Source organism: Phoca vitulina, unplaced genomic scaffold, assembly GCF_004348235.1.
Source record: "Phoca vitulina isolate PV1807 unplaced genomic scaffold, GSC_HSeal_1.0 scaffold36, whole genome shotgun sequence".
Taxonomy (NCBI): Eukaryota; Metazoa; Chordata; class Mammalia; order Carnivora; family Phocidae; genus Phoca; species Phoca vitulina.
Window position 1 is genome coordinate 15,562,590 of NW_022589739.1, and position 27,566 is coordinate 15,590,155.

Consider the following 27,566-nt stretch of genomic DNA (forward strand, 5'->3'; position numbering starts at 1 on the left):
AAAAGAGACGAGGAGGAGAGATTTGTCGGAAACATGAGCCTGAGTGGACTTCCACAGCAAAACTGTATAGATTTTTGAGGAACAGAAAGAAAAACATCAACATGACTGGAGCATAGGCCTCTGAGAACTATAGCAAAAAACTGGCTGCGCTCGTCCCTCAGTTGTGTTGTTCTGGGTGTGTGTGTATGTGTGTGTGTGTGTGTGTGTGTGTGTGTGTGTGTGTGTGGTTCACAAGCCAGAGATCACACAGAAGTATGTAGGCCACCAGCCGTGGACTTTCGGGGTCAAAGCTCACATAGAAGCTTTGAGGTATCAGGGTCAGGTGTTTTGCTTTGGATTTCTACAAAGACTAACTTCTTGCATCTGAGGTCCCAGACCCAGACGCACTGTCTGCTCTTGTTGCACAGGCCTACATTACCAGGCCTGATCGCTCTGAGGCAGCAGGGACACTTCCATGCGCAGGTGTGGCTGGAGAGGGACAGGCTCCCATGGGCAGTGGGAATGAGTTTGCGCTTCACCTTAAGAATGGAGAGCTGCTTGAGGACTGGGGGGAGGAGAGGTTCAGAACTGCACTTTAAAGTGATTCTTGGGGCTGCTGGATAGCCAATGGGTTACAAAGGTCAAAACAGTAGCCCCCGAAATGGGTGCAGATGCCTCTCTGGCAGCCACGGGGGACCGAGGGAATGGCCGTGGAAAGGGCAAGAACTGGGGAGAAATTTCCAAAATGTCTTTGCCAGGGCTTCGGGATGAGTTGGGTGTGAAGCTGCAGGAAGTAAAGCAGTGCATGTGTGTATGAATGTTGCACCCCTCCTCCCTTACCACACTTTTCAAAGCATGCCACGTGATCCTCAGCAAAGCCCTAGGAGGAAGGATCCCATGGGACAGGTGAGGCAACTGAGGCTCAGTGAGGCAATGTGACTTGCCCAGAGCGGAGCAAGAGCAACGCCATTACTTGCTCCCACAGCTCTCCCAGGAGCTTCCAGTCGAGTGAGTGGGTGCAGCCAATGTTGATCCCACCCGCTGCTTAGTGGCCGTGGGCCCTGGGGCAGGTCCCTTCCATGCCCTGGGCCCTCCTCATCTGTCAGGATGGCACGTAGCGCAGGGTCACTGCCATCAACATCGTGGTAGACTTTCAGGGAGGGTGGACCGAGTGGGCTGACTAACCAGAGACCTCTGCCCCATCCTTGCAGTGGGTGAGCCCATCACCATCCCCAAGCTGGAGCACCCAACCCAGCAGGACATAGACCTGTACCACACCATGTACATGGAGGCCCTGGTGAAGCTCTTCGACAAGCACAAGACCAAGTTCGGCCTCCCGGAGACCGAGGTTCTGGAGGTGAACTGAGCCCACCATTGGGGGCCAGCTCCTGGGAGGAATCAGCTACAAATCGTTTTCTACCAAGTTCTCGAATGCTTTTTTGTTCTGTAAATTTGGAAGCGTCATGGGTGTCTGTGGGTTATTTAAAAGAAATTATAATAATTTTGTTAAACCATTACAAATGTTAGGTCTTTTTTAAGAAGGAAAAAATGAATATTGCAAACTCTTCCACTTCCAACTTGTCCTGCTCTGGGTGATGGCTACCACATCTGGGCCTTCACGGTCTCTCAACCAACCCTTCTTCTTCCTTTCCCAAAATTACAGAGAAAACTCAGTCCTGGTTAACTGGGAAAGAAGGACAGCTATTTGTGGCTCAGGCCGGTTAGATTATTTGCTTTTTCCCACTGCAGGATGAGGGGCAGAAGCCACTTGTAATACAAACACCTCTATTCCAAACCACCTACCCCGCACTTAACTGCAGGACTGGTCCCTCTTACCAAGAGGAAGACTTGGAGGGCACAATTGTCCCCATCTTGAAGAGTGCTGTGATGAGCATCTGGAATGCTCCAGCTTGAGTCTCACCAGTCTTTTAAATCTAAGATCTCCAAAGCAGGAATGGGGGTGGCAATGACCTTGTGCCCAGATGCACCACTTCCGGAATTATTCAGCCACCATGTCTGGTTGGAGTGACTGGTCCTCCACAGGGTGCTGACATGGACCCAGAACGACCAGGACTTGGCCTGAATCACATACTTCCCCCATGGCCTCAACTTGTTTAACCCATACCCCCAAGTGTGGGTGTGAGGAAAGGGTCCTTCTTCCTGTTCACAGAGGGGCCTGGCCTTCTGAGCAGCAGATTGGTTTCAGGTCAGGAGGCCCCTGAACCCAAGCCTCACATATTTGTGCCTTTCTGAGAGGGTAGGGACCAGGGAAGAAATCCAGGCCCTCCTCTGTGCGTTCTGTTTTCTTTTGATGAGATTATTGTACCATGTCAGACTTTTGTATTTTCCAAAATGAATAAATAAAAACGAGAGTCCTCTGTGAGTTCCTGCTGGGGCTACATCTGTGTCTTGCCACTGACCCTTGGGAAAACCAGGGCCCCATCTGGGCTGCCTGCCAAGCCTTCCCCCTTGCTCATAGGGCTACATGACCCTGTGTGGTGCACTGGTTATCTAGTGTTGTGTCACGAATTCCTCCAGAATGTCGTGGCTTCAAACAACATGGTGTCCACCACACAATCTGAGGGTCAGTAGTTGAGGTGCAGCTTCTACTTCAGGGGCTCACACAAGGCCACAGTCAGGGTGTCAGCTGGGCTGCAGTCATCCTAAGGCTTGACTGGGGGAAGCTCCACTTCCAAGGTCATCCATGTGGTTGCTCCCAGGGTTCACTTCCTCACTGGCTATTGACCAGAGGCCACTCTTAGTTGCTTACCACGTGGGATTTTCCATGGAGTAGCTCACAACGTGGCAGCTGGCTTCATCAGAGAGAGTAAGCAGGAAGAGCCAGAAAGAGTGTGCAAGGTGCAAGTCACATTATTTTATAACTTAAATCTCAGATGTGATCTGCCATATTCTCCCCATTAGATGCAAGTGACTAGATCCAGCTCACACTCAAGAGGAGTATATACTGAGTGAAAATCTGGAGGCAGGGGTCCTTGGAGCCCCCTCATGGCTGGCTACTACATGTGGTAAGGGTTTCTGTCCTATATGTAGGTAAGGGCTATGGTCCTGAGACGACTGAGCTGGAAGCGTCCTCCATGGATCACTCAAACCATGTTGTTTGCCCCTGGCTTCAGTTACACCACAAAGAGGGAGAGCTCTTCCAGTGTCACTGTAGTGATTTCAGGCCACACCTAGGCCTCACAAGATGGCACCTCTCTCTGTTTGAATTCCGTTCAATGAGTACTAAGCAGCTGGGAACCCCTGCTAGCTGAGGCCAAATGACTTCATTCCAACTGCCTAAGTGCCCACCCTTGCCATTCATTCATCCGCTTCGAGGACCACTCCTCTGGGCATCCAACGTGGGGTGCCTCATTGAGCTGGGACCTCGATGTCTGACCTGGGATTTGAAGGGTGACTGGAAGTTTGCCAGGGAGGCAATGAAGGGCAGAGTAGCAAGCAGGTGCAAAGACCGGGGAGACGGCACTGCTGCGTTGAAGGAGGAGGTGTTTGTAGATAGGTCTGCAGTGGGGCTTGGCCTGGAAGGTTGGGAGGGTTGACTTCTCCAGAGTTCCTAGATGGGCGGGAGGGCAGGCAGCAACAGGAGGTACCCTGGAGGGCCTCAGGTCCACAGAGCTCCAGTAGAGGACAGATATTTCCTTTAGGATGGAGGAAAGGCCTGTTTTTTGATGACAGTCTCAGCCCCTTTCCAGCCCCAACTGAGGTTAGCCATGACCCTCAGCCTCTGACTCCAGGCTGAGCCCTGGCCCTAACCTAGACCACCTCACACAGGTAGGCCCTTATTCTCAGCATTAATTTTGTGAAAATTGAACACCTACTGTGCGCAAGGGAGCTCCACCATCTCTGCCTATGAATAGCGACAATCAGCAGGCCCCCAAATCCCAGAGGGGGACCTCACCTAGGGCAATGAACATCTAGCAGCAGCCTGCTCTAAGCAATGGGTGGGGGGCTCTAGGTAAATGCTGTGAACATTGCCTCTGATGGGGAGTTGTTACCTCGGGAAAGGGAACAGGATCCTCCTTTTCCAGATGACCATCTGCTTTTGGCCCGCGGAGGTGGGGCTGTAGTCCCAGCCTGGACGTTGATAATTCCATGATTCTACTTGTGGTTCACAGATATGGCCACTAGAGGGCACTGGGGCTAGTTTTGAGGCAAATGTCCCACAGGGGCCTGGGGTTTCTCTTCACGTTGTGGCATTTCAGCAGTCCGACCCTGGGCTAGAAACGAGAGAGAGTAAAACTGACTCACAAATGCTCAGAGCTAACCAGGAACTCTTCTTTTTCCAGGGTCTTAAGGTAGAAAGTTAAGAGATCTTTTTTCTTTTTTCTTTTTTAGTATGTTTGCATCTATAAGATTCTCTCTCAAACTGCTTTTGCCACATCCCATAGGTTTTGGTATCTTGCGTTCTTACTACATTCATCCTAAAGTTTTTCCTAATTTCTCTTCTGATTTTTCCATTGACCCTTCCGGTTACTTAAGAGAATGTTGCTCAGTTTACACATATTTACTATTATCCCAAGTTTTCTTTTGTCATTTATTTCGAATTTTATTTCAGAGAACATACTTTGTATGATTTCAGTCTCTTTAAATTTACTGAGACTTCTCTTATGACCTAATAGATGGTCTGTACTAGAGAATGTTCCATGTGCATTTGAGAAAAATGTGTATTCTGCTCCTGCTGTTGAAGTGTTTTCTAGATACTATTAGTGTTAACAGTAGTAGTATTTTCCAGATGTCTATAATTAGGTCAAGTTGGTCCATAGTGTTGTTCAAGTCTCCTGTTTCCTTGCTGATCTTGTTGATTGTCTGCCTAGTCTTTCTATTCTTTATTGAAAACGGGGTATTGAAGCCTCCAACTATTATGGTTACATTGTTTATTTTTCCCTTCAATTCTGTAAGTTTTGCTTCCTATATTTTGGGAGTCTACTGTTATGTATGTATATGTCCATAATTGTTAAATCTTCCTGATGGAGTCACCTTTTTATCATTATAAAATGCCCTTGGTCTCTAGTGACAATTTTTGTCTTAAAATCTATTTTAGGGGCGCCTGGGTGGCTCAGTCGTTAAGCGTCTGCCTTCCGCTCAGGTCATGATCCCAGGGTCCTGGGATCGAGCCCTGCATCGGGCTCCCTACTCGGCGGGAAGCCTGCTTCTCCCTCACCCTCTCCCCCTGCTTGTGTTCCCTCTCTCGCTGTGTCTCTCTCTGTCAAATAAATAAATAAAATCTAAAAAAAAAAAAAATCTATTTTATTTAGCCTATAGACATACAGCCACCCCAGCTTTCTTTTAGTTACTGCTTACATGGAACATCTTCTTCCATCCTTTTCCTTTCAACCTATTTGTGTCTTTGAATGTGAAGTGTATCTTTTGTAGGCAGAATAGTGTTGGATCTTTTTTCCTTTCATCCATACTTCTACTTTCTGCCTTTCTCATTGGAGTGTTAAGTCTATTTACATTTAATATAATTACTGATAAGGTAGGATTTACATGTGCCATTTTGCCATTTTCTTATGTCTTTCTTGTTCTTCTCCCTCCATTCCTGATGCCTTTTCTGTTAAATGTGTATTTTTTAATACGCTGCTTTAATTCCCTTGTTGTTTCTTTTGCTGTATGTTTTTAAGTTATTTTCTTAGTGGTTACCCTGGAGATTAAAATTCACATCTTAATTTAAAACAGTCTCATTCAGATTAATAAGAACTTAATTTCTCCATCTTTTGGCAGGCTGGCCTGAGAGGAAAAAAGAGCAGGCCACACATAGGAATGATGTGGCAGGTTGAATAGTGGCCTACAACGTGATATGTACATACCTTAAACCCTGTAATCAGTGAAGGAATGTGACTTTATTTGGAAAAAGGGCCTTTGTAGATATAATTAGGTCAAGGATCTCAAAATGAGATAATCTTAGATTATGTAGGTGGGCTCCAAATCCAATAACAAGTGTCCTTCTAGGAGAAAGACAGACACAGGGAAAAGGGGAGAGGGCCATGTGGAGGAGGCAGCCCTGGCATACCACGGCCACCAGCAACCGGAAGAGGGAGGAAGGATTTTCCCTTAGAGTCTGAGGGAGCAAAGGCTTCCCAATGCCTTGACTTTGGATTTCTGGCATGCAGAACTGGGACAGAATGAATTTCTGTTTTAAGTCAGCTAGTTTATGGCTTGACCTACTACAAACAGTGACCTTCAATATGTTTGTATCACCTAATAGAGGAGTTGTACCTATGGATGGCAGAGTTTGGTCTTCTCATCAATAAAATATTGAACAACATGAGTTTGAACTGCCCAGGTCCACTTACACACAGATTGGTTTTGATAACTGCAAAACAGTGCTACTGTAGTGTATTTTCTTTTCTTTTTTTATAGTGTATTTTCTCTTATGATTTTCTTTTCTCTAGCTTTCTTGTAAATACAGAGAATATAATACAAATAACATACAGGGACGCCTGGGTGGCTCAGTCAGTTAAGCGTCTGCCTTCAACTCAGGTCATGATCCCAGGGTCTTGGGATGGAGTCCCGCATCAGGCTCCCTGCTCAGCGGGGAGTCTGCTTCTCCCTCTGTCTGCCGCTCCCCCTGCTTGTGCTCTCTCTCTCTCTGACAAATAAATAAATACAATCTTTAAAAAAACAAAACAAAACCCAGATAACGTACAAAATACTGTTAACTGTTATCGGTAAGGCTTCTGGTCAGGAGGAGGCTGTTAGTAGCTAAGTTTTGGGGGAGTCAAAATTATACTCGAATTTTCAATTGTGTGTGGTGGGGGGTTAGCATCCCTAACCCCCATGTTTAAGAGTCAACTGTATTTCACTTTTCTTTACATGGAGCAGGCTGCAGTTTTAGAAGGCACTTTTTCCTGATACTTTTGAGAGGTGGAAGAAATTCCCCTGTAATGGTAATGAATAGGATCACTAGGAGAAAATAGGAATTCCCCCCACCCCTTGGCTTCAACCATAATTTTTATAACAAATCTCTGTCCCATATGTATTCCAAACTTCCTTTTTTCACAATCCTGTTTCCCTTCCTTGTAAACTCTTTTTCAAGATATTTTCCACCACTTCCTGCTTAGGGAGTTTTGCTTTGTGTATCTTCATCTAACATTTGTGTCATGCATACACACAATTTTATCTCCTACATTTTTTACATAACATTGAATTGCATTGGCACACATTTACTAAGTTCCTTTTCTCAGTGCTAAAATATCAACAATTTTTGAGATTTTTAATTTTGATGAAAATTGATACAAAATATTTTTTCTCTAAACACAAAAGATAGATTTTTAACGTGTAGGATATAAAAATGTATTCTGAAAATAAATATGACTTCACTGTATAAATAAAATTTGGGGCCTCAGGCTGGCTCAGTCGGTAGAGCATGTGACTCTTGATCTCAGGGTCGTGAGTTCAAGCTCCATCCACGCTGGGCATAGAGCTTGCTTTGAAAAAACGCTCTAACACTGTTTCACTACAGGCAGTAAAATGCTGGGTTGATAACACTGGAGTAAGACTGCTTCCAAGTCCCAGCCCTAATGCGGAGGGAGGGTGCTGAAGGTTTCAACCTTCTAATCAGGGTTGGTTTCCCTGGCAACCAGCCCCCAACCTTAAGTTATCTGGGGCTTTCCAAATGTCAACTCATTAACATAAACTCAGATGTACTTGAAAGGGACTTGTTATGGAAACAAAAGATATTCATTTCCCTCTCTGAAGCTTTCAGGAACTGAGGACAAAACTAAATATAACAGAAGATGCCCCATGCTACCTCCTGCGTGTTCTCTCTCTCTCTCTCTCTCTCTCTCATAAATAAATCTTAAAAAAAAAAATGCCCCTATGGCTCTTATATAGGAAATTACAGGAGTTTTGGGAGCTATGTGCTAGGAACAGTGAACAAACACCAAATACCGGGCGCCTGCGTGGCTCAGTTGGTTAAGCGTCTGCCTTCGGCTCCGGTCATGATCCCAGGGTCCTGGGATTGAGTCCTGCATGGGGCTCCCTGCTCAGCGGGGAGCCTGCTTCTCCCTTTCCTCCCTGCTCTCTGTCACCATCTCTGTCTCTCTCAAATAAATAAATAAATAAAATCTTTAAAAAAAAAAAACCCAAAGACCAAGTATCTATTACTTACTATAAATCACAGTATCACATTCCTTTTCTCTGAAACAGTTCCTCTCTCTCCTTGACTATCATGACCTTGACAGCCTTAGAGATTATGGGTCTAGTATTCTGTAGAACACCAGTTTTGTTATGTCTCGTTTTTCCTTATGATTGACTCTAACTATCCATCTTTAGCTGAAATATCGCAGAAGTAATGATAGACTCTACTTACCACATCCTAGCAGGTAGTCATGATTTCAATTTATCCTACTGGGTGATGCTCACTTGATCACTTGATTAAGGTGGGAACTGTCAAGCTTCTACATTGTAAAGTTACTCTTTCTCCATACTTTGAAAATCTCTCTTTCCCCGCCTTTTTATATCAATCAAGACTCATGGATCCCTATTTTATTCAGTGGGCTATCTGCTATTCTATCATTATTTATCCTGATGTAAAAACTGCTCCAGATTTGGCCAGTGGGAGACTCATCGAACTGCCTTCTGTGTTCTTTTGACATATCTCCCTTTTTTGGGGGGGAGAGGAGTACTTCCTTACTTTCTGACACGACTAGATGTCCTATGATCGATCATCTTGTACTTTTTCTGGCCCACTCCTGGGAGTCAGCCATTTCTTCAGAGAATCTTGATTCCTCTTAGTGGAAGATGATATTTAGAAACCAAGATCTGGGCAATTATATTCTATCACCACAGAGTTCATCCAAGTTCCTTCTCTTCCTATATTTGTAACTCCTTTTTCTGATGGAAACTGGCACCCATTAATCAGACAACAAAAAGAAATAAAAGGCATCCAAATTGGCAAAGAAGAAGTCAAACTCTCACTCTTTGCAGATGGTATGATACTTTATGTGGAAAACCCAAAAGACTCTACCCCAAAACTGCTAGAACTCATACAGGAATTCAGTCAAGTGGCAGAATATAAAATCAATGCACAGAAATCAGTGGCATTTCTATACACAAACAACAAGACAGAAGAAAGAGAAATTAAGGAGTTGATCCTATTTACAATTGCACCCAAAACCACAAGATACCTAGGAATAAATCTAACCAAAGAGGCAAAGAATCTGTACTCAAAAAACTATAGAACACTCATCAAAGAAATTGAGGAAGACACAAAGAAATGGAAAAATGTTCCATGCTCATGGATTGGAAGAACAAATATTGTGAAAATGTCAATGCTACCTATAGCAATCTACACATTTAATGCAATCCCTATCAAAATAATATCCACTTTTTTCAAAGAAATGGAACAAATAATCCTAAAATTTGTATGGAACCAGAACTCGAATAGCCAGAGGAATGTTGAAAAAGCAAAGCAAAGCTGGTCGCATCACATTTATGGACTTCGAGCTCTATTACAAAGCTGTCATCATCAAGACAGTCTGGTACTGGCACAAAAACAGACACATAGATCAATGGAACAGAATAGAGAGCCCAGAAATGGACCCTCAACTCTATGGTCAACTAATCTTTGACAAAGCAGGAAAGAATGTCCAATGGAAAAAAGACAGTCTCTTCAACAAATGGTGTTGGGAAAATTGGACAGCCACATGCAGAAGAATGAAACTGGACCATTTCCTTACACCACACACAAAAATAGACTCCAAATGGTTGAAAGACCTAAGTGTGAGACAGGAGTCTGTCAAAATCCTAAAGGAGAACACAGGCAGCAACCTCTTTGACCTCAGCTGCAACAACGGGTAAATGGATAAAGAAGATGTGGTATATATATACAATGGAATATTATGCAGCCATCAAAAGGAATGAAATCTTGCCATTTGCAACGGCGTGGATGGAACTGGGGGGTATTATGCTGAGCAAAATAAGTCAGAGAAAGACATGTATCATATGATCTCACTGATATGAGGAATTCTTAGTCTCAGGAAACAAACTGAGGGTTCTAGAGGGGAGGGGGTTGGGGGGATGGGTTTGCCTGGTGATGGGTATTAAAGAGGGCACATATTGAATAGAGCACTGGATGTTATACGCAAACAATGAATCATGGAACACTACATCAAAAACTAATGATGTAATGTATGGTGATTAACAAAACATAATAAAATTTTTAAAATGCAAAAAAAAAAAAAATGGATGAAAGACCTCAATGTGAGACAGGAATCCATCAAAATCCTAGAAGAGAACACAGGCAGCAACCTCTTTGACTTCAGCTGCAGCAACTTCTTCCTAGAAACATCGCCAAAGGCAAGGGAAGCAAGGGCAAAAATGAACTATTGGGACTTCATCAAGATAAAAAGCTTTTGCACAGCAAAAGAAACAGTCAACAAAACCAAAAGACAACCGACAGAATGGGAGAAGATATTTGCAAATGACATATCAGATAAAGGGCTAGTATCCAAAATCTATAAAGAACTTATCAAACTCAACACCCAAAGAACAAATAATCCAATCAGGAAATGGGCAGAAGACATGAACAGACGTTTTTCCAAAGAAGACATCCAAATGGCCAACAGACACATGAAAAAGTGCTCAACATCGCTCGACATCAGGGAAATCCAAATCAAAACCTCAATGAGATACCACCTCACACCAGTCAGAATGGCTAAAATTAACAAGTCAGGAAACGACAGATGTTGGCGGGGATGCGGAGAAAGGGGAACCCTCCTACGCTGTTGGTGGGAATGCAAGCTGGTGCAACCACTCTGGAAAACAGTATGGAGGTTCCTCAAAAAGTTGAAAATAGAGCTACCATACGATCCAGCAATTGCATTGCGTGCACCCCGATGTTTATAGCAGCAATGTCCACAATAGCCAAACTGTGGAAAGAGCCAAGATGTCCATCAACAGATGAATGGATAAAGAAGATGTGGTATATATACACAATGGAATATTATGCAGCCATCAAGAAACTGAAATCTTGCCATTTGCAATGACGTGGATGGAACTAGAGGGTATTATGCTAAGCGAAATAAGCCAATCAGAGAAAGACAAGTATCATATGATCTCACTGATATGAGGAATTCTTAATCTCAGGAAACAAACTGAGGCTTGCTGGAGTGGTGGGGGGTGGGAGGGATGGGGTGGCTGAGTGATAGACATTGGGGAGCGTATGTGCTATGGTGAGCACTGTGAATTGTGTTAAGACTGATGAATCACAGACCTGTACCTCTGAAACAAATAATACATTATATGTTAAAAAAAAAAAAAAGATAGTAGGAAAGGAAAAATGAAGGGGGGGAATCGGAGGGGGAGACAAACCATGAGAGACTGTGGACTCTGAGAAACAAACTGAGGGTTGTAGAGGGGAGGGGGGTGGGGGATGGGTTAGCCTGGTGATGGGTATTAAAGAGGGCACATATTGAATGGAGCACTGGATGTTATACGCAAACAATGAATCATGGAGCACTACATCAAAAACTAATGATGTAATGTATGGTGACTAATAAAATAAAATAAAATAAAATAAAATAAAAAGAAACTGGCACCCATTATCCTTAATATATTTATTTATTTGATCAATCCCTCTGTACATAACCGATCTTCCATTGTCACCATTTTATCCTCCAACCATGAACCCAATACTGACACTCTCCTCATCTAGGCAAGCTTCACGGGATGTGACCTAAGCAGTTGCCCCAGGCCTGGTGCTTAGAAAGGCCCCATGCTTGATTTAATGCTGTTCCTTCTTAGAACTCTTAATAATTTTGAACATGGGACTCTGCATTTTCATTTTACACTAGGCCCCACTAATTATGGCGCCAATCCTCACCTAGCCCTGCTTCAGCTCTGACATCTTGCTTTAGGCTGGCCTCCCAGTGGATATCCTGCTCACCTACTCTGGTCAATCCCTAGCCTTGTGCTAGGATCTCCCCCTGCACTCACTGCTGGCCTTGTGTGGACACCCTCCTCACCTCACGCTGGTTCTGACTCCCTGCTCCGGGCCTGCTCCACACTACCCCCTCACCCCATGCTGATCTTGTTCTCAGCCCCACCCTAAGGGCTTTTGAACTGCATTATTTAGGAAGAGAACGAGAAAGAAAAACTGTGTAGGGAGTTTTAGCTTTTGGATTTTTTGCGGTTATACTTTGCTGTTGATGGAAGTAAGATTCTCGTTCTTTTGGGAAAATTCAGTCCTACATAGTGTATTCTACCTAATGCAGGCAGTGTGGTATGGGGGACAGAGCCCCCAGCCCAGGAAGCAAGAGACCTGGGTTCACAAGTCAATCTGCCACTAAGAACCATGTGACTTTGGGCAGCTCATTTCCATTTCCAGAGCTTTTTAGGCTTCTGTGAAACTGGGGCAATAATACCTACTTCACAGGGTCCTGTGGGGATTGTCCATGGTAATGTATGTAGAGTACTAGACAAATGTTAGTTCTCTCTAGCCCCCAGGGAACCCTGTTAGGGAGGGGAATGAATTTGCCTCAAATCCTGCAGCCAATTAGCTGCGGGCCCAGACCGTGTTTTTTCTGACCCCTGGCTCGGAGCTCTCAGACCCCCCACTCTGCAGCCAGCATGCCCATTCTCAGGAACCCTGTGAAATCACGCCTGCTTCCGGCGGGGAACGAGGGAAATCAGGTATCCGTTGAGCCGCTCTCTTCTCAGGAACTCAGCCGCATTTCTGTGCTCTAACTGTCCTCTAACTCAACGAAGGAATGTCACAATTTACTGTTGCCATTTTCACCACTCCCTCCCCCCTTGCATCTGCTCGTGACCAACTGCCAGAGTGACATTTTTATTTATTTATTTTAAACAGGCTCCACGCCCAACATGGGGCCCAACATGGGGCTTATACTCAGTACCCTGAGATAGAGACCTGAGCGGAGATCAAGAGTCGGCTGCTCCACGGACTGAGCCACACAGGTGCCCCCAGAGTGACATTTTTTTTTTAAGATTTTATTTATTTATTTGACAGAGAGAGACACAGCGAGAGAGGGAACACAAGCAGGGGGAGTGGGAGAGGGAGAAGCAGGCTTCCTGCCGAGCAGGGAGTCCGATGCAGGGCTCTATCCCAGGACCCTGGGATCATGACCTGAGCCAAAGGCAGTCGCTTAACCAGCTGAGCCTCCCAGGCACCCCCAGAGTGACGTTTTTAAAACATAAATCAGACCATGTAGCTCCCCTGCTTAAACCCTTCCATGGTGGTCCACACACCTCAAGGTCAGACTCCCCTGGTCAGACTCCCCAGATCCCCAGGATCTGGACCCTGCCAGCATCACCGACTTCATTCTGTGCTATCAGAGCTGGACTAAAACTGCAGAAGCTCTAAGCACTGAAAAGACAATGCTGCTGCTGCTCTATGAAATGACAAATGAAAGCAACCCTAAAACTGTAAAAGAGATTGAAGGAGGTCTTTGATTTTATTTTTGAAATATCAGTTTCTTTCAAACACTGTTCTCCTCCCCCTCCTCCTCCTCCATGCCGGCTGCCTCTTCTGCCTACTCCTGCCTGGCCTTCTCTTTCAGTTCCTTCAATGCTCCATGCTCCTTCTTCAGGCTCTTCTTTCTGCCCAAATTCTCCTCTTGCTCTCACTAGCCCCCTTTGTCCGGTTACCTCCCCCTCACCCTTTGGACCTCACTCTAAAAGGCAGTTCCCAAGGAAAGCTTTCTCTGGGGCTCCCACTAAATCAGCCCCATGGGTTAGATGTGCTTCTGTCGAATGCTTGTCATCCTGGCTGGCCCGTGAATTCATAAACTCAGGTACCCACATTGGCACATTTATAGTCCATGACAGTGTGAAAACCACTGGAATTGAGGAAGGAGCGCTGCTCCTGGGGGCAAGAAGCCTAAGTCTTTGTCTCAGCTTTGCTACAAACTTTGTGTGACCCTGGGCAAGCTCACCTCCTCTCTCTGGGGCTGTTTCCAGTGGGAGAGGTATGGAGGCTCCATGTCATCTAAACATTCCCTTACTCAAACGTTTGTCCACTCATTCACTGATTTTATTCATTGGTGCGTTGAAGCTTCTGCAGCCTGCCCTCTGTGGGATTTGGATTGAAATGAAAAGCAAGAGTTCAAAGTAGAGAGCGTGAGACAAACACAAACCATATGACTAGGCACGCGGATACAGGTACTGAAGAGAGGTCAGGCAGCCACAGTGGGAGCCCAGAGAAGGTAGCCATTAGCCTACATCTAAGAAGCCTTTTTCAAAAAAGTGACCTTGGAGGGTTGAGAAAGGAGAAGGAGAAATGCTGCCCAGGGACCCACCTTTGTTGGGTGCAGGCTCTTTGCGGAATGGTCTCCTTGTTTTACAATTCTCACCTGGCTTTCTGCAAGAGTTTTGCTCTTCAAATCCTACCCCTTGAAACCTGCATCTCCAGGGCTGCCTGAGGATCTTTCTAACTGACTTCCTATTGCCTAAGATGAAGCCTGAGTTCTTCCGCCTAGCAGCCAGGTTCTTTTTTACCCGGCCCCCTCTTCCTTTTTGGCCTCTTTGCCTGTTCCTCCCATGCAACCTTTCGTTCAGCCACCTTAAACTACGCTAATGTCACGACACTAATGTCACGTCCTCTGCCTCAGGGCCTTTGTTCACGCAAAGCTCATGCTTCTGCCTAGAGTACTCTTTCTTCTCTGGAAAGCCTTCTGGTACAACACACAGCAGTTAGCAACTTCCTCTTCCATGCTCCCATTATCGTCCCAATGACTGCATTGACCACTTTGTACTGAAATTATCCATGACCTCCTTGCAGCCAGGGATTCTATCTGCATTATTTCTGTAAACCTCGTGCCCTGGCTGGGCACCTGATACTGGTCTGAATGCTGTTTGACTTAGTGAGTAAGTAAATGGAAGAAAGAGGACTCTGTTGAAAGGAAGGGGCTAGATCTAATTTAATTAAATTTGAGACATCAAAAGACCACCCTGGCTTGTCTTGCTCTTACTTATTTAATGCATCATACCCATGAGATTAGAGAATGAGGAGGGAGGAAGAAGAGGAGGTAAAATGGATTGGAGTGGCTTTAGCTTTTTGGCCCTGCAAACAATGCTTGGTTTCAATATCCAACATGGTTCTAGTTAGCTGTTAAAACACCAGTCATCCCTGAACCAAACCAAACCAACGACTCCTGTTGTTCATCTATCAACCTCCTAATCGTTTTTTAAGACTTTTGTGAAGCCTTCTCTGATTTTGCCCACCAGCTCCTGCAGAGTCAGTCATTCTGTTACCACTGGACCTTGATCTTTCTTCTATCATTGCATGTATATTGTATTTGGCCACTTTAGAATCCATGTTCCCTACACTTGGATACGAGTTTCCCTAGGGGATATGTATCCCTGTATAAATATTATAGTATTTTAATTCAAAGTGATTAGAAATATTCTTCCATTGAAACAAATATAGCCATATTACAGAAAAGATCTAAGATAATATAAGATTTTTTAGAATAAAATAGGACATATAAAGATAATGATAGATAGCATTTATCCAACACTTACTATACCCAAGGCACAGCGCAAAATATTTTACATTCATTACCTTGAATACTTTGCAGGTATTTCAGTTCTTTGTCCTGTCCCTAGGGGTGAGCATTCCAGCTATCCTGGTGTTAGTGGCATGTGAGTGGAAAAGTCTGAGAAGGGTTGTTTACTTGAAGTGTGTATCTCCTTGGTAATCATCTTGGTACAGAGTTGAATCTCATTAGAAGCTTGTAGAAAGAATGGATCCTGCTCTCTCTGCTGGAATATCCTTTTCTCCCTTCCTGCCTAGTAAACTCTTATTGGTCCTTCAATACCCAGTTTAAATGTCACCTCTACTGTGACTGAAATCTGACTCTCTTCTCTGCCTTCCACAGCTCCTGAACTTTCCTCAGGCTGAGCAACTGGATTATCAGTCTTTGTTTACTTATTGGACTACACGATAAAGAGGGCAGCTCCTCTGGGGATGAGTCTGAGTCTGATTTCCCAGCACCCAGCAAGGGGCTTGACACCTCTGTGTCAATGAACATTTGTTGGATGAACGAAGTAATAAAGTTGGCTAATATTCAGAGCTGACCTCCAAAGGGGAATGAGGTGATTCAGTGTTCTGTCTTTATAGGTCTGTTTTCTTAACCTGTGTAGTGGTTTGAATGATGTCCCTCTCCGCCTCAAATGAGTCCATACTCTAATCCCTGGAACCTGTGAATGTCATCTTCCTTGGAAAAAGAGTCTTTGTAATTAAGGATCTCAAAATGAGATTTGGATTATCTGGGTGGGCCCTGAATCCAAAGACAGGTGTCCTGGTAAGGAAAAGAAAAGAATACACAGGAAGAAGAAAAGACGATGAGAAGATGGAGGCAGAGATTGGAATTATGCAGCCCCAGGATAAGGACTACCTGGAGCCACCAGAAAGGCAAGGAAAGATTCTCCCTTAGAGCCTTCTGAGAGAGTGAAGCCCTGCCAACACCTTCATTTTGGGCTACTGGCCTCTAGAACTGTGAAAGAATAAAATTCTGTTGCTGTTGTTGTAAGCTACCTAGTTTGCGGTAATGTGATACAGCAGCCTCAGGGAACTAATACAGCTTGGAAGCAGAAAAGTGCTTTCTGTGAAATTCCACCAGATCTTGGCACTACATGAGTTGAACCACATGAGATTTGGGATTTCTTGACTAATCCCTTCTCAACAAACACCTGACCACACACCCATGAGGAACCACACACCCATGAGGAACCACTCGATGTCTCAGAATAGGAGACAGTGTGACATCCATGTTAGCCAGTCCTGGGGTCAGACCCAAAGTGTCTTCAGGCTTCTGAACACCCTGGAAAGATAGTATGCTTACCTTTTATTAAACTATTTTTAGTGCAGTTATTATATGTGAGGTCTTCACTGGCACTTTACATATGTTGATTTACTTAATCCCTACAGCAACCTTATTATTATTTTACAGATGGGAAAACCAAAGTGGAAAGATGGGAACTGGTTTGCCTAGGAACACATAGCTAGAAAGTGGCAGAGCCAAGATTCCCAAACTGCCTGATTTCTGTTGTGTCTGATTCTAAAACACTGTGTTCTTTCATCTATATCAGTCCAGGTGGTGGATAAATTCACAGTCTGGGGGTGGGGGTGGGTGGGGGGAAGGCAGATTGATATCCTGCAGAATGAGTCAATGCTATTTATTATAGAAGCAATTGCTATGTATGCTATCATTATGATCAAGGAAGTCTTCATGGAAGAGGTGGCATTTGAGTTGGGTCTTCACTTAAAAAACAAACATGTACTGATTATCCAGCAGGTCCTGGAAATCCAGAGATGAACGACAAGCTCCTTTTGCTTGAGGAATTCAACGTGTGTGTGTGTGTGTTACACACTTATTAAAAGACAATGCAGTAGAATAATCAGAAATATGGTAGAGGCAAGGTTCCTAACTCAGGCTCCCAGACTAGATCAGGGAAGCCTTTTGGAAGAAGGGACCCCACCCCCGGATGAGATTTGATGGATAAGTAAGCACTAGGAGGAGAAAAGTAGCAAAGGCTTTCTAAAGACAGCATAAGCAACACACTCCGAGAGGTGAAACCGCGTCCTGGGTGCCTGGCACACCTTATAGCTCAGCGTACTAGTTAGGGGAGTGCGAAGAGGGTCGTGGACTTGTGGGTTGGAGTTGGTCACGGAAGAGCAGGTGGGACTGCCCGTCAGGTTTCTAGTCTCCGTGCATCCTGAGTGGTGGCCTTCTGTCGAACCATAAAATACTCCTTTTCAATCCCCGCACGTTCCTGGGAGTCCTTCAGGAAAAGGCTGCTCAGGGAGCTTGCAACAGCAGATCAAGACTCACGACCCAGCTGGCGCCAAACGGGTCCCCGCCCTCCGAGGGAGGCCGGTTACCATGGCAACTAGGTTCGGGCGGAAGTGGCTCGGAAGATTGACTCTCACTAATCAGGTGACTCTCCTGCCTCCTGCACGTGACAACAGAGCCCAGGCGCGCTCTCTACCTAATCAGACCCCGCCCCTCTTTCCCCTTACTGACAACTGACACCGACCTAGAGCAATGGCCTTTGCGGATCCTCCAGGAGACCCCGCCCCACGGTACTGAAAGAACCAATTAGACTGGGAAAAAAAGAAGCAACGCCCCAGGTTTCACCCCGGTTTGACAGACGCGATTTAGGCCATCCCCCGGTCCCTCCGCCCCGAGCCCATTCCGGCTGGCGATGGACAGACCTTCTACCCAATAGCACGTCCCTTGTCTGTCGTTGGGTCCCGCCCCCGTGGCAGCCGAACCAATGAGCAAGCCAGGTCTCGGCGGGGTGGTGGGGGTTGCACTGCGGTAATATGGCTCTTCCCTAGCCAGCGGCGGTGGCGGCCGGAGGTTGGGTAGAGCAGTTCTGCCTCTCGGGTGGCGGGTTTCTGGGCTGCAGGGGCTCGGCGGGTCGAGGCTAGGCGGTGGTGGCGGATGCCGGAGGAACGCGGGCCCCGCCGCTTGGCGGCCCCTGGGTCAAGATGAGCGCCTCAGCGTCGGTCGGGGGCCCGGTCCCCCCGCCGCCCCCGGGCCCGGCGGCCTCGCTGCCACCCGGTTCTGCAGCGCGGGCCCTGCATGTGGAGCTGCCCTCTCAGCAGGTAATCCCGCGGGCTCGCGGCGCTCGGCGGGGGGCGGGGGGGGCGGGAGGAGGCCGGGGAGGAGAGCCCGTGGGCGGCGGGCGGACCCTGTGCCAGCCAGGAGACCCGGAGAAGTGCCCGGGGAGAACTCGCGGGACCGAGGATTTGAGGATTGTGAGGGGAGGGAGCCAGCGATGGCCGAAGCTCTGGGAGATCCCCGAGTCTCCGGAGAGATCCCGTTACTGGAGACCGGCTGCAGAGAGACTGGAAGAGACCCAGTGGAACTCCCTGGGGGCCCCGGCCTGAGCCCGCCTCTCCCCCGCTGGGGGGGCTGGGGATTCCCCTGCGCGGACCCTCCTCCTTATCCCTCCGGGGAAGGGACCCGGGGAAGCCCGGGTGTCCCATGAGAGACGGGGAAAGCGCTTTTCCTTTCTCAAGCCATTTGCGGAGAAACCAGTTAGTATTCTTTCCTAGGGGAGAAGTTGAGGAGTCTTTATGGTTTCTAGCGTTTACTTTTAATCTCCTTGTTATGAAGTACTCCCCTCAGCTTCCCAAGAGAAATCCTTTGGGACTTTGGGGTTTCCTTCCTAATTCTCAGACCCCCAAGGATCTCATTTTAGCAATTTAGGGGGCACTTTCCTACTTCATTCCCTCAAATGACTCTCCTGGAAGGAGGATTTGATGTATTTATTTGTGTCTTCCCCCATCCTTTAGCAGGGGCTTTGAGGGCTTCTTGGGTCCACATTGTAAGGGGATAATAAAGAGAGAACGCTGTTTGGGGATCTGACACAATGTGTGTGTACAGTACTTCTTCCCTCCACCACTCCCTTGCCCTTATAAAGTACTTTTCACCCTCTCTTGTATTCCTCCTTCCAAGACGAGGACCTAGGAAAAACTGTCAGTTACTGAGAGTTTACCACGTAGGATTTGTGCAAAGTGCTCAACGGCCGGTAGTTCATTTCATCCTGGCGACTCTATGAGATCGCTATTTTTATGATTTCCCATTTTGTAGTTCAGCAAACTGAGGCTTAAAGATGTAAAATCACTCACCCAAAGCCTTGCAGTTAGGAAGGGCAGTGGCTGGGTTTCACACTCCTGCCCTCTGACCCTGTAGCCCATGCACATGGTTGTGTGCTTGACACTGGGGCAACTACCTTCACTCAGAATGGAGCACATTCCTTTATCCTTCCTTCAACTTTATATCCTTGCTCTAGTACTTAGGAAAGATTCTTCAAGAAGAAAGTAGAGTTTGGGGCAGGGGGTGGGTGGGAAATGGGATGGATTTGAATGCAGTGGAGGAGGTGCTAAAGCAGAGAGCGGCACTGGTGATCAAAGCTACAGTGGCCACTGAGCTGAATTGTGTGCAGAAGCAGGGCTTTTTATGTGGTGGAAGAGGGTTTAAAGATGGGGTTAGCATATGCCCTAGTTTTGTGGTGCTGTTGGGAAGCCAGTTGTTGGAGAGTATTAGGAGTTTGAGGGTAGTGAGGTTTGGATTGTATTTATGAGGTCCTGGGAGGGAGTAGAAGTCTGGTAGGGGAGACCAGCCTCTGGAATGAGCATTAATGTGAATTTTCATATGTGTGGGGAGGTGGATTGTAAGGATGGATACTGAGAGAGATGTTGGCACTGTTGAAAGCAGCCTGGAGAAATTCTAAGAAATAAGGGCCAAGAGGGATTTAGTTTGGGGGAGCTTTGGGAAAATGTGGGATTAAGAAAGAGAAAGCATCATTTGTTTCATAGAATGCATTCTCCAATAACAGTTCACAGTTTAAAATTGAGGGAAATAATTCAAACTGTCCATGGAATAAATTTAACTGCATTTGTAAGCTTTTGTCAAATTTTTGGATTTGTGCCGAGGGATATATGGTGGCTTAAGTGTTCAACTGAATGCTGTATGAGCTCTGAGTATGGTATTTACAGCTTTCTGGGGGTGTCATCCTTCTTGAATTCTTGGAAGGTAGCCTATGTGGCAAAAATACTTTTACTTTTGCAATTGATGTTCATTTAGCTTTGTGGGTCAAAGTGCTCAGGTTTTTAGGGTGTGAATACATAACATTTAAAAAATAAACATTTTTGTGAAAAACATTTTTGTGAAAGCATTAACTGTATAAACTGCACTGATTACTTAGTACACAGCTTGATGAATTGTCACAAAGTGAACACAGTTACATAACCATTACCCAGATTAAGAAATACAAAATTATTAGCATTCCAGAAGTCCCCCTTATGTTCTCTCCCATCTCTACCTTTTCTTTCTCTCCAGAGGAACCACTATTCTGATTTCTAACAAGAGATCAGTTTTTGCCCATTCTTGAATGGAATCATGCAAATGTAATATAAATGGAATCATGCAAAATGTAGCTTTTTGTAAAAAGTCTGGTTTCCTTTGCTCAGTATTGTTTGTGAGCATGATAGGATGTGTGTGTGTGTGTATAAAACTTTTTTATTTTAGCATTAATTCATTGTCTTTTTTTTTCCTTGCCTATGGCTTTTGCATAATTTAAAAGGTTTAGATAAATTGGAAATTCAATTAATAACTTTCTTTTAAATAACACTTGAAAAATTATATCATTTTAATAAGATCCATGCTATTTGATAAAGTGTCAGTCTTTCAAAACAAGTAAGTAAACCTTGCTTTAGGATTTCTGTTGTTAAGTTGATTATCTCAAAGCATGGATTCAGTGGTTCCTCCAGCCCACTTAAAGAAGTGCATTGTTGACATTTTGAGTGGGTAGGTGAGTCTGGGAGATGTTGAGCTACATCCATAGCTTCTACCCACAATATACCAGGAGCACCCGTCCAGTTCTGACAATCAAAAATGTTTTCAGGTGTTGCCAAATGTCCCTTAGGGGAGCAAAATTACTCCTGGTTGAGAACCACTGTTCTAAGATATATTTTCTTTTTTTTTAAAGATTTTATTTATTTATTTGACAGAGACACAGTGAGAGAGGGAACACAAACAGGAGGAGTGGGAGAGGGAGAAGCAGGCTTCCTGTTGAGCGGGGAGCCTGATGTGGGGCTCGATCCCAGAACCCTGGGATCAGGACCCGATCTGAAGGCAGACGCTTAATGACTGAGCCACCCAGGTGCCCCTAAGATATATTTTCATTTTAGGATAGAGAGTATTCCTGCTACTTTCTACTCATTTATTTCCGTCTTCATTAAGTCCCATTGATTCTAGTGGCTATAATGTTTAAAATGTTAATTTATTGTATTAGTTCTAAAGGTATTGGATTCCTTTTCCTAACCTGCCTCCAGGAAAAGATTTATTTTTTCTGCTCAAAGAAATTTCACAAAACTATGTATAAGACCTAAGTTATTTTTGTCTTATTTTAATCGACTTCTCTTTAAAAAATAAAGTTTAGTTAAGGCTGCATAACTCCTGAATCTTTATATGTGTGAGTAACTAGTCCATCATTATCAACCTGACTGTGTCAAATGGGACTACCACTTAATCTTTGCCTCTTTTTGCTTCTGTATGATCTTTTTTTTTTTTTTTAAAGATTTTATTTATTTTTCAACAGAGAGAGAGAGACAGCGAGAGAGGGAACACAAGCAGGGGGAGTGGGAGAGGGAGAAGCAGGCTTCCCTGCTGAGCAGGGAGCCCGATGCGGGACTCGATCCCAGGACCCTGGGACCATGACCTGAGCCGAAGGCAGACGCTCAACGCCTGAGCCACCCAGGCGCCCTGCTTCTGTATGATCTTACTTTAACTGTAATTTAAGCATGAACTAGTCACGCATTTTGAAGACTGCTTTTGATCTTTAATTTTTGGTTGAGGTTTGTAATTAGTGAATATAAGCTCATCTTATATTCCTTCACACCCTTAGATTTAGGAGTTTTGAAATAAAATGTGTTTTATGGTAGAGGCATTTAATATGTTCTTAAAAGTTTAATTGAGAGCATTTCTTTCCTCCCCAAGGTCTTCCTCACTTGAGTATAACCTAATTACATTTCTTAGATACTCAGAGCTGGGATGCTTTTTCCTGATTGTTTAGTGACCCTTTCCAGGAGGCTACATATTCCTTCAAGAATTTGATAAAAGCTACAGACACTTTCCTTAGAAAATGCACTTACATACATAGACAATTTTGCATGCAGTTTTGGTTCTCTTGAACCATATGTATATGGAAGACCCCAGATTAAATAGTCCTAAACTGGTTTATTCCCTTCCTTTAAATTTTTTTTTTTTAATTTACAATTTATTACTTCTTTTAGACAATTGTCCATGTCAGTGTATATACATCTACCACATTTTGCACAATAATGTTCAGTTACCTTTGTTCAACTCTTGGTAGCCTTTTTGATTATTTCCAGTTTTCTCTATTACATTGTTGCAGTAAATATCCATGTATAGGTATCTTTGTACACTTGTGCTACTAATTCTGTAGGATGAATTTTGAGCAGTGAAATCACTCAAAGGAGATATATATATACACATATATATATATATATATATATATTTAGATTGATATAGATGTATACAGTTATGCTTTATATGAAATATGTAAATTAAGATTTTTGTATATACATTTTTTTTTAACTTTAGAAGATACTAGCAAAGTGTTTCCCTAAAAGGACATGCCCACTACACTGCTACTACCAAATTTTGACAGTATGTCTTTCTCCATATTTTGTCAACTTTGGGCTCAGAAGTTTTCTCAATGTTTTCAAAAATGATTTTATGTATACAGATTTTATCTGTATGTAATAATATATATAGAATATAATCGTATAAATTATGAACATATATAACCATATGTATATATATTTATTTCTGTTATTTAAATTTGTATTTCTTTAATTATTAGTTATATTTTAATAGCTTCATTTATTGTATATAAAACATTATGTTAAGTACATGATCTCATTTATCCTTACACAACCCTATGAATTTCATCTTTGCCTAGCTTTATGTAGCATTTTAATTTCTTTTGTGAATTGCAGGTTTATTTATGTCCTTGGCATTAATTTTTCTGATTGCTTGCTTATGTTTTCCATTGACTTGTCCTGTTTTTGTTTTTGTTTTTTTTTAAGATTTTATTTATTTATTTGACAGAAAGAGAGCAGGAGAGCACAGGCAGGGGGAATGGCAGAGGCAGAGGGAGAAGCAGGCTCCCCGCTGAGCAGGGACCCCCTGATGTGGGGTCCTGGGATCATGACATGAGCTGAAGGCAGTCGCTTAACCAACTGAGTCACCCAGGCGCTCCTCTTGTCCTGTTTTTGGAACAGGTGGGCTATATTAGTGCTATTAGCCTTTATCTTCCCTGATTTTTTTTTTAAATAGACTTTATTTTTCAGAACAGTTTTAGATTTACAGAAAAATTGAGATGAAAGATAGCACAGAAAGCTCTCATATACCCTACACCCATTTCCCCCATTCTTAACGTCTTTCAGTAGTATGATACATTTGTTATGATTCATGAACCAATATTGATGTATTATTAACTGAAGTCCACAGTTTATTCAGATTTCCTTAGTTAAAAAAATTGGGGTAAAATATACATAACAAAATTTGCCATTTTAATAATTCTTAAGTGTACAACTCAGGGGCATTACGTATATTCTCAGTGTTGTATGTGCAGTCATTATCAGTATCTATTTCCAGACATTTTCATCATCCCAAACAGATACTGTACCCATTAAACAGTAGTTCCCCATTTTCTTCTTCCTCCAGCCCCAGGTAAACTCTCTTCTACTCTCTGTCCCTATGGATTTGCTTATTCTAAGTACATGATATAAGTGGAATGATACAATATTTGTCCTTTTGTGTATGGCTTATTTTCAGCATAATGTTTTCATTGTTCTTCTGTGTTGGAGCATGTATCAGAATTTCATTCCTTATATGGCTAAATAATACTCTATTGTATGTATATGCTGCATTTTTTTTTTTTTTTTAAAAGTCAAGAACTTCTTTTATTTTAAAATAAACATTGAAGATACCCCCCCTTCCCCACCACCCTACAAAAAACTTTTGAATGTGGAATGTTCAACAGCCTATCCATTTTAGTAGGTTACAAAACCAGCAAAAACTCCAGTTGTCTAATAATGAATGTTTGAGAATAGTTTTGTGTCTTGTTTTTTGTTTTTCTTTAGTAGCTGAGCACCTACTGGAAAAATTCCTTAGCTAAAGGCTAATAAAACAAAATTCAGTTTCTGCACAGAAAATACCATTCACTTAGTATTAGTAGCCTTTGCTGAATAGATGGGATTAATTCTCCATGAAGTCAAAGTGGGATATGACAAGCAGCATTAAGTTCATAGGCACACAGAACAAGTGCTCAAACTGCTAGCACAAATTCCAACAGTACATAAATTACTAAACTGTCATCTCCATCAAACTTGTGACTCTCCCTATGCATCTAAGTGAAGGAATCACCACTTTGAATATAAACGCCTCCATGAGAAAAAGATAATTCAGTTAGGGTTAGACAAAAGATAAACTATGCTGCATTTTTTTTTAAAGTAAACTGTACGCCCAGCATTGGGCTCGAACTCAGAACCCGGAGATCAAGAGTCAATGCTCTACCGACTGAGTCAGCAGGGAGCCTCTGTAGTTTGTATATCCATTCATCTGTTAATGACCTTTTTCTGTGCCAGGATACCATCCTGAAAGCACATTATATTTGTCCTATCTCCTTAGTCTCTTGGCTGTGACAGTTCCTCAGATTTTTCCTTCTTTTTGATGACTATGGCAGTTTTGAGTACTGGTCAGGTATTTTGTAGGATGTCCCTGTATTGGAATTAGTCTCATGGTTTGTTGTTGTTTTTTTTCTATGATTAGACTGGGGTTTCTCTGCTATAAGGTTACTCTTTCCCATTAACCCCTCTCTACTGTCCTCTTTGGAAGGAAGTCACTATGCACAGCTCACACTTAAGGAGTAGGGGATTCCTGTTCCCTCTCCTTGAGGGAAGAATATCTACATAAATTATTTGGAATTCTTCCACATGGGAGATTTATATCAGTAATCACTTCCTTTTACAGATGAGGAATCTAAGGTCTGGGTAACTTTCTCAAAGTCACACAGTGTCAACACAGGGACTGCAGTCAAGGTCTTTGATCCCTAGTTGCTATGGGCACCCACTCTTTGTAGATTGCTGGCGAAGTACAGAAGTTTTAAGTTACCTTAAGGTTCAGGCCCATCATGCTTTGTGTAGTTTATTTCCCACAGCACCTTTATCAAGCGCTATTGATTATGTAGTAGGAGCTGTATATTTTTATTTAATTTATTTATATATTATTTACTTATTTTTTTAAGGATTTATTTATTTTAGGGAGTGAGCGCATGTGCTTGTGGTGGGGGGGGAGGGGTAGGAGAGAGGGAGAGGGAGAATCTCAAGCAGACTCCCCGCGGAGTGTGGAGCCCAATGCAGGGCTCAATCTCAACCACCCTGAAATCATGACCTGAGCTTAAACCAAGAGTTGGATGTTCAACTGACTGAGCCACCCAGGCGTGCCTGTGTTTTTATTTTTAAATTTTATTTCTGTATGAAAATTTCCTTTGAACAACTTTACAGCCTAAAGAGAAGGAAATGGGATTGAAACAAATACAAGAAAAAAATGGTAGAGAAGCACCAAAATGCTTTATAAAGCTTAATTTAGCTGTACATGATATATATTTTCCCCTTATACGTTTATTAGATATCTTACTTTTGCTAATCTAATCAAATCATCTTTTTATTATATTTTCAAAAAAAATCTGTTTTGTTGGTAAGGCCACGGAAGGCAGAAAGTTGTGTCTTACTGGGAATATGTGCTTCATGCAGCACAGCACTGTGCTATGTACATTCATTCTTTCCACAAATATTTATTGAACCCCTTACTTGTGACTCAAATTTAAAACATGTAATACCTATAAAATAGAATGATAGCAATTTTTAGCTGCTTTGGCTCTTGTAAACAAAACTGTATGATGAAGCTTCAGAAACTTGAAAAAAAAGTCAGCCTAAAATCATTTTTTTTTTTTTTAAGATTTTATTTATTTATTTGACAGAGAGACAGCGAGAGCAGGAACGCAAGCAGGGGGAGTGGGAGAGGGAGAAGCAGGCTTCTTGCAGAGCAGGGAGCCCGATGTGGGGCTCGATCCCAGGACCCTGGGATCATGACCTTAGCCGAAGGCAGACGCTTAACGACTGAGCCACCCAGGCGCCCTCTAAAATCATTTTTATGTGACAAAATGCCATCAGGAATGTAAGAATTTTTATGTTTGTTTCTTTGTTTTTCCTGTGAAAATGTTTAGTTCTCCTTTGAAAGTAAAAGCTTTGTTCTTATTTAGTGTTTACTTTAAAATTTCTCTACAGGGTCACAATTCTTAACTTTGTGGCAGAAAATTCAGAAGTGAAACTGACCGGAAATAGAGCAAGAGCAGAATTGAAACTAATAAGTTGGGCCTGAAGTATATGGTGAAATGAAAAAAAAAAAAGGTTTTCATAGTTTCCATATGTGTACTTTTGATATCTGTGTATTTTTACCTGTCAGACTTATTACCACTGGGTGGAGGAATATTTGTCATTTTTAATGCACTTGAATGAGTGCAGCAAGAAACTAGGGGTATTTTAGAAAAATTGAAGACTAGGTCTATGTTAAGTGAGGTCTGATGACATCATTAATGTCTCAGGAAGAGTTAAATTTTTCTGATGCCTTGCATGATTTAGTAGTTGTTATATACTTAGGTTATACAGGTAGAGGAACACATGGAGAACCGAAAAGTTGACATTGGAATTTTCAGTGGTATAGGGGCGCCTTGGTGGCACAGTTGGTTGAGCATCCGACTCTTGGTTTTGGCTCAGGTCCTGATCTTGGGGTTGTGAGATCAGCTCTGTGTCAGGCTCCACGCTCAGCACAGAGTCCACTTGAGATTCTCTCTCCCTCTCCCTGCCCCTCTGGCTTGTGCGCGCATGTGCATGCGCTCTCTCTCTTAATAAATAAATAAATCTTTAAAAAAATAAGGTATAATTCCTAGTATACCTTCTTGGTTTAATATTATATAATTTTGTTTTCCATCTTCTTTTAAGG

The 27,566-nt window shown here is 43.4% G+C and overlaps 2 protein-coding genes across 2 annotated transcripts in view; both read left to right on the plus strand.

Moving 5' to 3' along the window:
* Nucleotides 1-4,542, plus strand: part of DGAT2 (diacylglycerol O-acyltransferase 2) — a 32,973-nt gene extending 28,431 nt beyond the window's left edge. The window contains exon 8 of the mRNA XM_032427268.1: nt 1,191-4,542. Coding sequence (XP_032283159.1) covers nt 1,191-1,345 — 155 coding nt within the window. The 3' untranslated portion in view covers nt 1,346-4,542. The remainder of the gene's footprint in view (nt 1-1,190) is intronic.
* Nucleotides 4,543-18,275: 13,733 nt separating this feature from the next.
* Nucleotides 18,276-27,566, plus strand: part of UVRAG (UV radiation resistance associated) — a 320,861-nt gene continuing 311,570 nt past the window's right edge. Inside the window, exon 1 of the mRNA XM_032427162.1 lies at nt 18,276-18,571. Coding sequence (XP_032283053.1) covers nt 18,455-18,571 — 117 coding nt within the window. The 5' untranslated portion in view covers nt 18,276-18,454. The remainder of the gene's footprint in view (nt 18,572-27,566) is intronic.